This window comes from Penicillium verhagenii, assembly GCF_028828195.1.
Source record: "Penicillium verhagenii strain IBT 33310 chromosome Unknown utg000005l_segment0_segment0, whole genome shotgun sequence".
Taxonomy (NCBI): Eukaryota; Fungi; Ascomycota; class Eurotiomycetes; order Eurotiales; family Aspergillaceae; genus Penicillium; species Penicillium verhagenii.
The window spans coordinates 3,999,121-4,013,440 of NW_026643169.1; the positions used below are offsets into that span (position 1 = coordinate 3,999,121).

Below are 14,320 nucleotides of genomic sequence, written 5' to 3' on the forward strand. Positions count from 1 at the left end.
ATGTTGATCTAACCTTGGAAGTGGACAGCCCCGGAGCCCTGGAGCCCTGCCCAGGCTTCAAACACTGGGTATCCATAGCTGAGGTACCTAGTAGATATCCAGATGTCAGGTAGCAATGTGTACCTACTTCAAAAAAATGCCCGAAATTGATCCTAGGTAGTATGTAGTTTACATGTACTAGGTTCCAACATTTAAAGGTTTACATGCTACTACTTCCAAGGTTCCAACAATTGAAGGTTGATGGGGCAAAGCTGCCCACATGGGTGAATAGATACTTTGTAATCTGAATATATTTGATCTTTGATTTTTTTTCTTCTTGAGATGGTGTTTCATATCATATGTATAACCAACGATACTCTAACCACCTTGGTGGAACTCAGCCTAGCTTCACTGGTGACAAAAGCTCTAGTTCAGACGGAAAACGGAAGACTCTGGCCACTTGTTAGTCGCCTTTTCAGCATAGGCGGCCTTATCGATACCCCATTTAGTCAGAAGCTCGAGGGCAAGAGCAGCTTCATCGATGGTGATATCAGAAGAGTCGAGGGTAGCCAAAAGATCCTTCTCACACTGTGTCTTAGAGTCCGCATTCAGGAGGAGACGGCCAGAAAGAGCAGCTTGGACATGTGTGGCACTGGCCTTGTTGGCAGAGAGGAAAGACTCGTTGAATTCCTCAAGGTCCTGGGATTTGGGGAGGAGCTTCTCGAATTCGGCGTTGACAACCTCGGCAACCTTAGGGTCAATGGACTCAGCAGGCTTTTCGAGAGCCTTGCGGAATTGCAAGAGCTGCAAGTGGAGAGTGGGGTTTGAGGGGTCAATGGCGTGGGCAGCTGAGAGGCACTTCACGGCAAGGATATGCTTGTCTAAAAAAATACTGCGTTAGATATAAGATGAAACAAAAGTCGATAGTAAAGACTTACTCCTGCGAAGGTAAACCTCAAAACCAAGGGTCTGGGACTCGATGTTCTGCGAGCTCAGGCTGATGAGGGGTGTCAAGAACTTCATGGCTTCGTTGAGAGGATCCTTGGTCTGCACTAGGGTGAGGCCGAAAGGATCGGCGTCTTCCTTCTTGACTTCTCCATCGACATTCTTGGCATTGGCGGCGGCGGCCTTTCTTGCGTCACGCTTATCAGACTCGATCTTTTCCAAACGTTGCTGCTCCTTCTTGGCCTTCTTGAGGGCCTTCTTCTTCTCCTCTTCGGTCAATCCCTCAGTACCATCGACGATGGTGGGCATCGGTCCATGGGCGAGGTCAGGCTGATCATGGAGGAGGATGTACGCCTTGATAGCAGAGACGGCCATTCGTGTGTAGAATGGGTGCTCCCGCAGACGATCTTCCCAGCGCACCATGTCGACATAGGCGCGGATCATACCCTTGCGTAGAGAGAAGCTGTGGAAATCGAACTGATCTTCTTGCCAGGTATCAAAGATGTTGTACACGGCGTGGAGGCGCTTAAGTGCCAGTGCCAGCTTCTTCTGTCGCAAGTATGCCTCACCATCCTCAGTTAGATACCACAGGCACTGCATCTCGTGAAGATCACCCATAGCACCGCCCACGGTCTCGTTGCGGGTGAACTTGCTCATGTTTTCCAGAGCCTTTTCGTTCTCATTGTTGCGTAGTCGGTATTTGGCGGCCTTGGTGTTGATGTGTCGGTCCTTCTCATCCAGTAGACGAGCCTTCTCCATCTCTGCTGCTGCCTTAACTGGGTTACCATAGTGCTTCCAGATCCGCGCCTTGGTCATCTGGTATTCTACAGTCTTCGGTGATAGCTCGATGGCCTTGTCGACGTTCTCCATGGCCTTGGCGATGTTGCGGCTGAGGTGGTAGTTGTAGTGCTGGGCCAAGAAGTAGTAAGACAGTTCGAGGAATTCCTTCTCCTTGGGATCAGCAGAGTCGTTCCCTTGCGCTGGGCTGCTAGAGACGTATCCCTCAACCAAAGCCTGCACTACGTCGCGCTTGGCGGGGTTGGTGTATAAAGTCTTGACGTTGGCAAAAAGCGAAGGAACGCCTCTCTTGAGCATTCGCTGCAGGTAAACATCCGCGGCTTGCTTGAAGTCTTCGCCTTCTAGAATATCAAGAGGAATGCGGCGAGCGGCATCACCACGCGGGTTTTTCTCCACCCACTGGTCATACAGCGCCTTCAATGCCTTGTGGTCGGTCTCCGGAATACCCTTTGCTTGTATCAACCCGTTGTAATAGACCGAGTTCTCGGGGTTCCGCTCCAGAAGCGCAGTGTATGCCTCCTCAGCCTCGGCCTTGCGGTCAGATCCAAGTCGCAGGAGATAGTCAGCCTTCATCTCCATGACCGCGAGAACATCCGTACACCGGTACCCGAATTTCTCGAGGTGCTCGAGAGCTCTTTCGAGGTTGCCCGTCTCCGCGATAATGGAGTTTTTGTACAAGATAGCCTCAGAGTGCTCCATATCAGCAACAGGCGGGGTTCCCTTCAATGTGTCTTCGTACGTTGTCAACACCTTCTCGGCCTCTTCCAAATCTCCAGACAGGTGATGAGCAATCGCCAATGCTGTCCAGTTCTGTCGCACGCCAGGGCGCGCTTGCAGCATTGCCGTGCGAGTCTGGATGTATCCTTGGAAATCACGCATCTGCATCTGAAGCAGAGCTAGATCTCGTTGGATGGGGCCTGACTCAGGCTCCAATCTCAAAGCAAATCGGTATGCCTTGATAGCCTCCTCGTAGTTCTTTTCCTGTCGGTATAGGAGACCGTAAACGTGCCAGGTAATGTGCGACTTCATATCGTTGCGCAGGGCCTCCTTGGCGAGCGTGAAGGCCTCCTCGGACTGCCCCATGTTGCTCATAATCAGAGCCTTCATCGCCTGCGTGTCGCCATGCTTGGGGTTCTTGCGGAGAACTTGGTCTGCCGTTTTGATACCTATCGCGATGAAAATGCTATCAGCTGAGGTCCGGCCATTGAAGAAGGGAAAAGGGCAGACCTTTCTTATATTGCTTGAGCTCAAAGTTGCGAACCACTTGACGGAACAAGGACTGATCCTTGGGGTTCAATGGTTGCGGCATGGTGGGCGATGGCTGGAGAGGGGATTGACTTGTGCGAGAGAGGAATCAATGTGTGCGGGGAGTCCGTCCGCCGAACTTGGCAGAACCGCTGCCCCGATAAGATGCGGTAGGACAAGCTCAAGTCCCAAGTACATATTGCAGTATGTAACACGTTACGAACACTACCAACCCAGACCATGAACTACAATACGCCCTGGCATTATAAATAAAACCAATTCAGTTGTATAGAAGCCTTTGATTTTATTTTTCCTTTATATGGCTGTTGGACTATGATTAGTTGAAGAAATAAATTGCTCAAGATAGATCAGGTCCACATGGTAGTAAGATTCGTGACAATAAACGCCCTAGTATATGCAGCAATAATTTACAGGGATGTCATGGTTGGAGAAGAATAAGGGCAATATTACAAACCAGCCCATGCAGCTACTATACTTCATAGCCGGTACTCTCATCGTTGGTGCTTGTGTCGCCAGCTGTTGAGAGCATCTTCCCATGAAGATCCAGCGCCACATCTCTCCGTTACTAGCCCCCATGTGCGAGCCCGTATGATTTCTTCCACAGTGCGCTGATTGCGAACCAAATTAGCCAGTGACTCAGTTCGAGGTTCCTTAGGGAAGAAACGAGCCGAATATGGGTCCAGTCGTTCATCGACAACTCGTTCTCGGTCCCGGGCGGATTCGGTCTCTCGCAGAATCAAGTCCGGATCATCGGGATCGGGACTGGTAGCCACTCCAGCGCAGTAAGTTAGGACATCTGAGCGAGTTTGCCATGAGGCAAACAAAACGTTCTCCTTGAAGCCCTGGCAAGCTTCGGGGTTGGTGACCTTATGACTTCTGGAATCGGTTTGTCGCACGGCGGTCGATGATGGGTCGAACCCCTCTCGGGCGGGTGTAATCAAGGCATTCAAATGCTGTGTAATTGAATCGTCGATGGTTGAGCGGGATAGGCTCAGAAAATCTAGTGAAGATGCGAGGTAAATGTCAGCGGAGGCAAATCCAAGAGCGCAATGCACAAGCTTCCAACACACCTCGAAGAGCCTTTTCATTAAAACAGAATTGGGGTGTCAATACCGGAGTCTCTGAAATCGAGGCTCCTGGCATCTTGTTGCGAACTACGTCCTCGGACTGTTTGTTCGTCTTGGTAGCCCAGAACCACTCCAGCTTGGCTTAGGTGGAGACTAAGAAGAGTGGAGCTAGTGATCGAAACCTGTGAGAAGGTGACCAGTAATGATATCGGACACAAAGCAGATAGCAAAGCCAGTTTTTCAGCAGTATTTCCGAAAATTTTGACCTTTCTCGCACTTGAATTAGTTGACAAATATAGCTTGAATGTAGCAATGTATTAGTTAACTGAGTCGGTTGTATGATTCAGTCGTAGTCATCCGATCTCGATCGGGCGTAGTCCCGTCGATTTGCAATTCTAGTCAGGTGATCTCGTGTTTCGTGTTATGGCAGACGCGTTAGAATAGTTGATCCCTACTAGCCTTGCGTCCTCATACATTATTTACTGGATCATTCCGAACTGCCCTCTCGTCATTTTACTGCTCAAAATGCCGGAACACGCTGAAGTGGCGCGCATAGTGCACTTTCTTCGCAAACATCTAGTCGGCAAGACCCTATCCAAAGTGCAAGCACAACATGATGATATTGTGTACGGCAAAGTCGGCACCAGTGCCGAGGAATTTCAAAAGTCGATACAAGGCAAGAAGGTAGTAGGGGCTGGGCAACAAGGAAAATACTTCTGGATCGCCATGTCCTCGCCTCCACATCCTGTGATGCATTTTGGCATGGCTGGATGGCTGAAGATCAAGGATGCCGATACATATTATTATCGCTCTGATAAACCAGCAGACAAAGAGTGGCCTCCAAAATATGCAAAATTCTTGCTCGAGACCAATGATGAGCCCAAAACAGAGGCCGCGTTTGTGGATGCTCGCAGGCTGAGTCGAATTCGTTTGGTAGATTGTCCGGCCGACGAGATTCGCAAACATTCCCCTCTGAAGGAGAATGGGCCAGATCCGGTGGCGGATAAACACCTCGTTAACGAGGCTTGGCTGGTGGAGAAGCTGAGGAAGAAGCGAATGCCAATCAAGGCTCTGCTACTGGACCAAGCGAATATCAGTGGAATTGGGAATTGGATGGCGTAAGCTCTGCTCTCTGGATCTCAAGACTCGACCCCCCTATGCTAACGAAATCTCCAGCGATGAGATCCTGTACCACGCCAAAATCCATCCGGAACAAACAAGCAACACTTTATCTGATGATCAGATCAAGGAGCTTCACACCGCCATGCATTACGTCTTTACAACCGCCATCGAGGTTCTAGCGGACTCTGAAAAGTTTCCTGAGCATTGGCTCTTCAAGCACCGATGGGGAAAGGGAAAGAAAAACCAACCCTCTGCTCTTCCAAATGGCGATAAGATCATTTTCGTCACCGTCGGGGGTAGGACGAGTGCCGTCGTTCCCGCGGTGCAGAAGAAAAATGGCTCCGTGGTGAAAGATGAAGAAACAAACGATACTCCCACGAAGCGAAAACGTGTCAAAGAAGAAAGTGATTCAGAGGCTGAGGAAAAACCTACCAAAGGCCGGTCGACCAAAAGCAATCCGGTGATTAAGAAAGAAATCGATGAGAAAGTACTAGATGCGGGGGTTAAGAGACGATCTACTCGGTCAAGAAAGTAGTGTAGATTATTCAAATGTTTCAAATATACGACCTCTTTAATACTCGAATGGTCTTGACAGCTGCTATATAGTCTAACATTTATATGATCTGAATATTCATATTTAATACTTACTATGTACTAAGGTAAAGCAAGGCCTGGAAGAAACTGAACTTGGAACACTGAAGACGGTCAAAGAAAGTAAACGCATGGAGCAAGGGCATGGAGTAAAGACGAAGAACAAGAAAGAATAAAAAACAAAACAAAACAACATTGACATCTGGAACGTCGAAGAAAAAATCTTACCAGATATCTCCAATCCAAGACCTTGAAATCATCTGATAGTTGCGTCTTGACCTATCCGTTAATGCCTTCAAACTCGGGGTAACTGATATCAACATTATGCAGTACCGGTCTGAAGGTGTCGTAATGATCTTTCAAATGACCCAATGCAAATACAACGAAGATAAACCATCCTCTAAACTCTTCTTCTTTCAGCACCTTCAGCCAGCAGTCTGCAACCGCCATATTTGGGTGGCCGTAGTCGGATCCAATGTCCCTAAGGACAAGTACACGATGGGATGTGTCAGCGGCAACACGAAGCATGAAACGCATGCGTTTCATCATGAGAGTTCGATCACTCTCTCTTCCATAGTCTCTGCCAGTATAATCAATTGGTGGGTTTTCGTCGGCAGACATACTGACGACGGCTACCATCGGAAGCCTGTCAGGTAAGTCTACCCACATCGGAAAGAATTCCAGCTCTTCATTTTCTTTGAAAACAAACACATTGGGTGAGTAGACACACTGAGGGGAAGACTCTTTGAGGGGATAATATTCCGGTAGAAGTGTTTGAGCAAGTGTGCTTCGGTAGCAGAGTTGCGCCTCTTGGTCTGTTGCTGCGTCCTTCCAGTCACCGCCAGACCGCTCGGGGTCGGCGCAATTCAGAACACAGACGCGATGTATCTGAGGGATGTTCAAAATCTCAAGTGAGTTCATAAGAGTGACTGCACAGTCAAAGCTGTCTTGCCTTATGACTCTGATGCGGGTCGTACTCCATGGCCTAATATTAGGGAACTTTGCGATGTGAACAGGCGGGATATCTCCATCTTCGAGAAGATAAGAAAGATTGCCTGAGTACAATTCATTACGTCGAATGACGACAGGTGTCTCTTTCATCGTGTTTTTGGCAGTCCGTTTTCGCCAAGGTGTCAATATTGACTCTGCGAGTCTTTTTCTTCCGCTCCTGTAGTTCCGGTCGGGCCTAGACCCCTTTGCTCGACGAGTTGCCTCACTTTCTTGATCTGATGCCGTGATTTTAATTTCCTCGTCTTCGGGAATAGCTCCCAGGCCTTTTTTGCCTTTGGAAGCCCCAGGGATGGGTGCCCATTTTCCAACCCGCTTCTTCTTCTCGCCTCCTGCGACTGTTCTGGCTGGTGGCATGTTGCAAAAAGAGTCAAATGGTTGTGTTTTCTTTTTTTGACTTGGAGGGCTTCTTCTATCATAAGAGAGAGGAGAGCATATCCATAAACTGCGATACTTCCAAGTCCAGATGTCTTGTGTTTAAATTGGTCTTTATGTATATTATAGATGAACATTTTGAAAGCATGGGTTTTTCCTGTTGAGGTTTTGAACTTAAAAATAACTTTGGAACCCATCCTTTCACCTGATGTTTCATGAAGAAGTCAAAAATCCATTGACATGAATGGTACTGAAAGAAGAATCTTACAGATAAAGATTCAAAAAAAACTGGAATACATAGATCGAATGCAGCCAATCAACGAGCACATCATTCAGCCACGGGCGGTGAATCCTTATCTTGAGCCGATATCGCCACCGATGACAAAGCCCGCAATGCTCGTTGGCTCTCTTTCTTCTGAACTATTTTTTAATCCTGCAGCATCAAACTTTCTTTGAATTTCTTTGATATACACTTATAAGATACTGTGAAGCTAACTAATCAGCAACAAAAAGAAATCGAGTGACCCGACTTTCACTGCTAGTGGAGACTTACTTCATTGTTCAAAGCGGTACCCCGCCACCATGAGCGCGATCCTGTCGGCCGACGACCTGAATGATTTCATTTCGCCCGGAGTTGCCTGTATTAAGCCTGTTGAATCCCTTCCAAAGAGCACCAAAGAACCCCAGGTAAGCATTCTTTTTGGCCTTTGTTCTGGAGATATTTACTGATCTTGCATCCTAGAATCCTTACGAAGTGACAACAGAAGACAAGGTCGAACCAGAAAACCTTCCCCCTGCGCAAATCTCTTTGACAGACTGTCTAGCCTGTTCTGGCTGTGTGACCTCGGCAGAGGCAGTTTTGATCTCGCTACAATCGCACACCGAAGTTCTCAACACCCTTGACGCCAACGCGGAGATCCCTTTAACCCAATCGCCTCTTGGGACAACAGTTGGCTCTGGCGGTTTCAAAGATGGGAAGATATTCGTTGCCAGTGTGAGCCCGCAGGTGAGGGCCAGCTTAGCTGCAACATATGGCATTTCGGAAAAGGAAGCGGGGTACATGATCGACCAGTTCCTGCGAGGCCCGCAAGGATTGCGAAGTGGCGGGAAGCAAGGCAGTGCCTTCACATGGGTCGTGGACACAAATGCCATGCGGGAGGCTGTCTTGGTTCTTACATCTGATGAAGTATCCGAGTCACTTGTGGACGCTACGAATGAAGGTCAACATGCCCCTCCTAAGCGGCCAATTCTGTCATCGGCCTGCCCCGGCTGGATTTGCTACGCTGAAAAGACACACCCTTTCGTTCTTCCACATCTGTCTCGTCTCAAATCTCCCCAGGCAATGTCTGGAACCTTTCTCAAAACAGTTCTGAGCAAGTCACTTGGAGTGCCACCGTCTCAGATCTGGCATTTGGCAGTCATGCCCTGTTTCGACAAGAAGCTAGAGGCCAGCCGTGAGGAACTTACAGATTTATCCTGGCAAACGGGCCTTGAGAACACCATTACAGAACCATATGAACCTGTCCGTGATGTGGATTGTGTTATCACTTCTCGTGAGCTTCTTTCCTTGGCCTCTGCACGGGGAATCTCGCTTCCAAAGTTACCTCTTCAGCCGCTTCCCTCGAACTACAATCCCCCATTCCCAGAAAAGACCTTGGGATCATTCATTTCGTTTCAAAATTCTCCTGCAGAACAGTCTCTTGCAACAGGCTCCTCCGGGGGCTATTTGCACCACGTTCTTACCACTTTCCAAGCACGCAATCCTGGATCTGATCTCGTCACAAATCGCGGACGCAATTCAGATGTTGTCGAGTATGTTCTCATGTCCAGAGAGGGACAACCTATTATGAAAGCGGCTCGATATTACGGTTTCCGCAACATCCAGAACCTTGTCCGAAAATTAAAGCCAGCGCGGGCGTCCCGAATGCCAGGCGCGAAACCTATGGCTAGGCCCGTAGCCGGTCGCCGCCAGCCTGTGTCCCGAAATGTCGCCGCAGGAGCAAACTCGGGTTCCGACTATGCATATGTGGAAGTCATGGCCTGTCCTGGTGGCTGTACAAATGGCGGTGGGCAAATCCGGGTGGAGGACGCCCGCGAGGCTATTGGCTCTTCACAGTCAATGGATGCAGTCGCATCTGAATCGTCTAAGCCGTCGCCCCATGAACAACGGGCCTGGCTTGCTCGCGTTGACGAGGCCTACTTTTCAATGGAATCAGACTCGGAGATGGAATTAGATGATAAAAATCATTCGCTCTCCATCGTGGATAAAGAGGCTCGTATCCACGAAAGCTTGCAGCGCTGGTCCCAATTTATGGGTATCCCACTCTCCAAGCTTGTTTATACAACTTACCGCAAGGTAGAAAGTGATGTTGGTAAAGAGCAAACCCCTGCGGATGAGACCACTCGAGTGGTTGAACTTGCTGGAAAGATTGGCGGTGGGTGGTAATGCCCAGGTGCTATGTTCTTTTTTTCATATTTTGCATAGTGTTGTTTTCTTGCATGGCGTTAGGAAGTTTATTACCTGCATTTAAATGGTGCATATACCAGAACCGGGCATTGATGGATAAATGCATTACTTTTTCTCAGCGGCCCTGCGGGGCCTTTGTGGCTTTCAATAGTACTTATGTTCTCTCAAGTGCTAGCTGGTTGGTTGATTGTATAACAAAGAGTAGTAGTATAAAGTACTAGTTTGATAAAACTCCGATTAAAAAGCTTTTGAACCTCTCCAGGGCTTAGTTTAATAATCAAGACTCAAATTCACAAGAATATCAAGTAGTAAAAGACACTCTTGGCTTACGAGATATAATTATAACTCCGTTGCAATAATACCTAGCTTAGTATCTTTTGGGTATATATTAATGCATGAGGTGCATACATATAAGCGGTTGCCGTGCCAACGCCTAGGTGGAGGCTGTCAACAATTCACCAACGTTGAAAATCCCCGTCACCACCGGAGAAAATCACAATTGTCCATTGTGACAGGTGAATATAATAGGCAGGGCCTTCTCTGTCTCGTTCCTAGCTGTGCAAGCTTTTCTTTTACCCGACCAGCTTAACCGATACCAAAACCGATCGAATCCTCCCTATACTCAGCAAAGATGGCACGACTCAACGCGGCCAAATCACAGACTCTCGGCTCTCCACGGAAAGCTTGCTTGACTACACAAGCCTCCCAATTACCTACAACTCAGGTTGCTGGTGATCTAGGATCTGGGGCCCGCTACTTCAAAAGCCCGACACCGAAACCGAAAAAGGGAGCAGGTATCTTATTTGACATCTTTTCAGATGAGGACCTGTCATTTGAGAGTACGGGCGCGGGGGGAGATCAAAGCTCGTCGTTTATCTCTCCTAGCAGACAAAAGAAATCACGAACCCTCAAACTCACCAGAACCAACTCGCTCCTCCTTCCTTCACAACAGAGACCACAACAGAGACCACGCCAAAGACCCAGTGATAAATTGGAAACAGAGGACTATGAGAAGGAGAATGATCTTACGGAATATGGCACAGACACAAATTCACCAACAATGAGCCCTGCTCCACAGAGATCGACAATCAGACGGAGCACGGCACGAACCCCAAGAAGCAATACAACGGCTAGGTCTTTCAGCCGTCTGAGTCCTGAGGTTGAGGATGAAGATTCTGGAAACGATAGCTTTGCTTCCTTGGAGGATTTCATTGTTAGCGACAATGAGGAGCTCAGCTCTCATGAGACATCGGATTCTGAGACAGAGGAGGTTCAAAGGGATCCAACACCATCACCACCTCGTACATCCCCCAGAAAGAGACTGATGAGAGGACGACGACCTGGCTTTAATCTGGATCAAAATGTGGAGAGCAAATATACTCCTTCTGAGCCGTTCCATATAGAAGTCAAGCTGCCTGGTTCTGTGAAGCTTCCCTCCAACCCACCAGTGAGATCTAATGAAACGCTTCAAGATGATCTTGATCTTTCTACAAAGCTGGAAGATCTGGAACTCAATGGTGACAATGAGTCAACTTTCCAGGTGGAAACAGAGTCCACTCCGTATGTGTTCCTATCTTAATTCTATATCTCGAATTGGAATCGACTTGCTAATCTATATAACGCAGGTCCATCATAGAGCTGGACTCATCTCCGCCACCGTTAAAACCAACAAACAAGCGTCCTCAGACACCACCGCCCTCCAGTCCATCACGAAGTCGTTTCTTGAAGTCCCCGACCAAGGAGAGAACCCGCATCCCTCCAACCCCTCATCGTGAAAGCGTAGATGCCTTTTGGAGTCAAGAGGAGACCAACGACTGGGTTGACCACCATTCACCACGCAAACAGAAAACCCCCGGGCGTTCTGTAATTGACTTACTGCGGGACTTTGGCGATTCGGACAACGAAGGCAGTAGCCAAGACACCATCACGAGCACCGACTCTGATTCAATGACTCGAGTCACAGCTAAGGAAGCGAAAACACCCAGTAAAACTGCGCTCAAAAAGGCCGAGACGGAAGCCCGGAAAGCTGCAAAGGCCCGCCGACTCTCTTTCGATAACAAAAAGGCAGACTTTGCAGAAACCTTCTTGAATGTGCTAGACAATGCGGTGGCCGGGGGTAGAGTCAGCCAGCTTGCTGAGAAGACCGGTGGCGTGAAAATCATTTGGTCCAAAACATTGCAGAAAACCGCTGGTCGGGCGCATTGGCAGGGTATAAATGACCGAGATTCAAATGGTCGCCAGATTCCTGGGACAACCACACACCATGCCAAGATCGAGCTGGCTGAGCGGATTATCGACAATGAGTACCGGCTGCTCAATACACTAGCCCATGAGTACTGTCATTTGGCGAATTATATGGTTTCAAAGTGCCACGATAATCCTCATGGCACTAGCTTTAAGTTGTGGGGGAAGAAGTGCGCCGAGGCATTGAAGGATCATCCCATCTACGGTGGTCAGATCAATGTTACAACGAAGCACTCCTATCAGATCGATTACAAGTATGTGTGGGCGTGTGTTAGCTGTGGTCAGACCTACGGCCGTCACTCAAAGAGTATCGATACGGCTCGCGTTTGCTGTGGTGCTTGTAACAACAAGCTTGAGCAGATCAAGCCTAAGCCGCGCAATGTCTCACCTAGGAAGAATCCTGCTACGCCTGCTTTCCAGAAGAAGATTGTGGATGATGTGACACGAGATCTTGGAAGATTTGTTCTATAATTTTGCCTGCGTTTATGCATTTACCATCATAGCGTGGAGTTTTCTTTCGTCCATTGTTGATACCAAGACATTCTTGTGCTTTCTTCTTCTTCGCGATATTGAGCCAGACTGAGACATGATTTAGCATCCAAGGAAGCGTGCATAACCTCATCGATTGATTGTATTCATTCATTTCACAGCTTATTTATTTCAAGGTTCTACATACTCGCCAAAGTTCAATCTTATTTGATCTCAAATACCTAAGTAGTAGGCATCATATAACCCCCCCAATCCAGAGATGTGGTCCCTCAGCCAGTCCCACTTGTAGGCCCCGATATTTGCCTCTTCCATTTGCTATAAGCGGGTCTTTCAAATGAAAAGCCCCCAATCCACGATCTGAAGCTTCTCCTCCATGGCTCTCATAATATCCTCCGCAGAAGTCTCCTCCTTCGACAAACCTCCCGCATCGCCCTCCTTGTCAAACTCATCATGTGGCACATTAAAGAAAGTCACCAAGTCCGTCTCCTGTGTTTCGAGTCGCACAAGAAGGAAGTGGCAAGTCAGTGTCTTGGTAGCCGGTGCACTAGCCGACCCCCCGTTCATAGACACGCCTGCAGCCGTCGAACCTGATTTCGCAGCAGGTAATCGCTGATCCCGACGACCGGAAGCGGTCTTGAACTCAACAATTCCTTTGTACGAACTGATGGACGGCTTGGACGGCGCATTCGAGAGCAACCGGTCCAAAGTCACGCGCTGTGGCGCCGCGACTACGTGCATAGCATCGCCATCTTCGCAAATATCATATAGATGGTACAGGGCGGCTGCTTGATTGACCGTCTCGGTCGTGGTGCCAGCTGTGCTTCCGCTGTCTGCGGCTAGTGAAGGCTGTTGCTGGCAGAGAGTGGCGAAGGTGCTCAGAGCATCTTCTTGGGAAACACGCTCATTAATCTCAATGATCAGATTGGACAGCGTGTCGGGTGAGAGGAATAGTTCCTGGTGGTCTGGGATTTCGCGGAGATTGCTGTGATGTTTGTTAGCCATGGGTTGGACTCTATTTCATCGGGTTTTTATACTGACCTGGCGTCAATCCATTTCTGTGGCACCACACCCCGAATGGCCCCGCCAAAGAAGTCTTGCTCTATGACTTGTGACATGACGGAGTTGAATTATCACGGACGACTTGAATAGATATTATGTCTTGTATACTCCTGGTTCCAGGGTTTTGCTTTGAGCAGAGATTGGACAAGCTTGACTCCGATATAGAATTTTGATTCCAAGACCCCGCGTCGAGTTGATCTTTTTTCTTCTCTCAGTTCCTCTTTCTGGTCCGGTGTTCCCGAGATGAATATGGAAATATTTCAGGTGGGGAATAACACAATATCAAGCGAAATAGATATTGAAATTCAGCGTTTGAAGGCTTTCGGGGTTGTTTTATGCTTTTAGGTAGACTAGGCCACACAAGAGGCAGCAATTGCGGGAAGCAGTCTTCCGCCCAATGACGTTTGCTGAATGACTCAGTCGTTTACTCCGTAAGTTAACTAGTGGCTAACATTGTCGTGTAAGGGAACTTTGCAGCTCGGACTTTTCATGCAGTAAGACTAATGATTTTATTTTACCCGCATACAAAGAAATCAAGAAAAACTCCGAATTTTGACACGCTTGTTTCAAGGAAGCGATGAGCACGTGATTATATTTAGGCCTAGTATATCAGGCAGCAGGTGGGATGCATTCTCTCGTATTTACTCAATCAAGAAGAAGTTCAAGCCGAAAACTAAGATAGCAACTCTAATTTCTTTTCCCAAAAAGACTACTACCTACAGTATAAGAACCTGTGGGACTAAAGACTACGTTTAGACTCTTAAAGCTGCTATGAAGCCGACTTGGAGTAGGTGCCGTTTAAACGAAAGTTACAGTTCCGGTATGTACAGAATACAACCTTGGAAGGGACGATGAGTGACAAAATTGGAACAACCTTGTAAACAGCAGTAAAGTGGTTTGATATTGAAAT

At 48.1% G+C, this 14,320-nt stretch overlaps 7 protein-coding genes across 7 annotated transcripts; 3 read left to right on the top strand and 4 right to left on the bottom strand.

The window, feature by feature from the left end:
• Positions 1–405: 405 nt before the first annotated feature.
• Positions 406–3,031, bottom strand: N7466_004996 (peptide alpha-N-acetyltransferase complex A subunit NAT1; the record flags this gene model as incomplete). Its single annotated transcript, XM_057164393.1, has 3 exons — positions 406–860; positions 918–2,888; positions 2,950–3,031. 3 exons carry the CDS (start codon positions 3,029–3,031, stop codon positions 406–408), a joined length of 2,508 nt encoding a protein of 835 aa, XP_057023074.1.
• Positions 3,032–3,479: 448 nt separating this feature from the next.
• Positions 3,480–4,076, bottom strand: N7466_004997 (MIX23 family protein; the record flags this gene model as incomplete). Its single annotated transcript, XM_057164394.1, has 1 exon — positions 3,480–4,076. The coding sequence occupies one exon, from the start codon at positions 4,074–4,076 to the stop codon at positions 3,480–3,482; it is 597 nt and encodes a 198-aa protein (XP_057023075.1).
• A 504-nt stretch (positions 4,077–4,580) lies between these two features.
• Positions 4,581–5,712, top strand: N7466_004998 (putative formamidopyrimidine-DNA glycosylase; the record flags this gene model as incomplete). The annotated part of the gene is made up of 2 exons (XM_057164395.1): positions 4,581–5,173; positions 5,232–5,712. The coding sequence occupies 2 exons, from the start codon at positions 4,581–4,583 to the stop codon at positions 5,710–5,712; spliced, it is 1,074 nt and encodes a 357-aa protein (XP_057023076.1).
• Positions 5,713–6,047: 335 nt separating this feature from the next.
• On the bottom strand, positions 6,048–7,133 carry N7466_004999 (uncharacterized protein; the record flags this gene model as incomplete). The annotated part of the gene is made up of 1 exon (XM_057164396.1): positions 6,048–7,133. One exon carries the CDS (start codon positions 7,131–7,133, stop codon positions 6,048–6,050), a length of 1,086 nt encoding a protein of 361 aa, XP_057023077.1.
• Positions 7,134–7,733: 600 nt separating this feature from the next.
• On the top strand, positions 7,734–9,597 carry nar1 (iron-sulfur cluster assembly protein NAR1; the record flags this gene model as incomplete). The annotated part of the gene is made up of 2 exons (XM_057164397.1): positions 7,734–7,838; positions 7,894–9,597. 2 exons carry the CDS (start codon positions 7,734–7,736, stop codon positions 9,595–9,597), a joined length of 1,809 nt encoding a protein of 602 aa, XP_057023078.1.
• A 652-nt stretch (positions 9,598–10,249) lies between these two features.
• Positions 10,250–12,333, top strand: N7466_005001 (SprT family zinc-dependent metalloprotease; the record flags this gene model as incomplete). The annotated part of the gene is made up of 2 exons (XM_057164398.1): positions 10,250–11,178; positions 11,244–12,333. The coding sequence occupies 2 exons, from the start codon at positions 10,250–10,252 to the stop codon at positions 12,331–12,333; spliced, it is 2,019 nt and encodes a 672-aa protein (XP_057023079.1).
• Positions 12,334–12,681: 348 nt separating this feature from the next.
• On the bottom strand, positions 12,682–13,466 carry mog1 (Ran GTPase-binding protein MOG1; the record flags this gene model as incomplete). Its single annotated transcript, XM_057164399.1, has 2 exons — positions 12,682–13,333; positions 13,390–13,466. The coding sequence occupies 2 exons, from the start codon at positions 13,464–13,466 to the stop codon at positions 12,682–12,684; spliced, it is 729 nt and encodes a 242-aa protein (XP_057023080.1).
• Between the last annotated feature and the right edge of the window lie 854 nt (positions 13,467–14,320).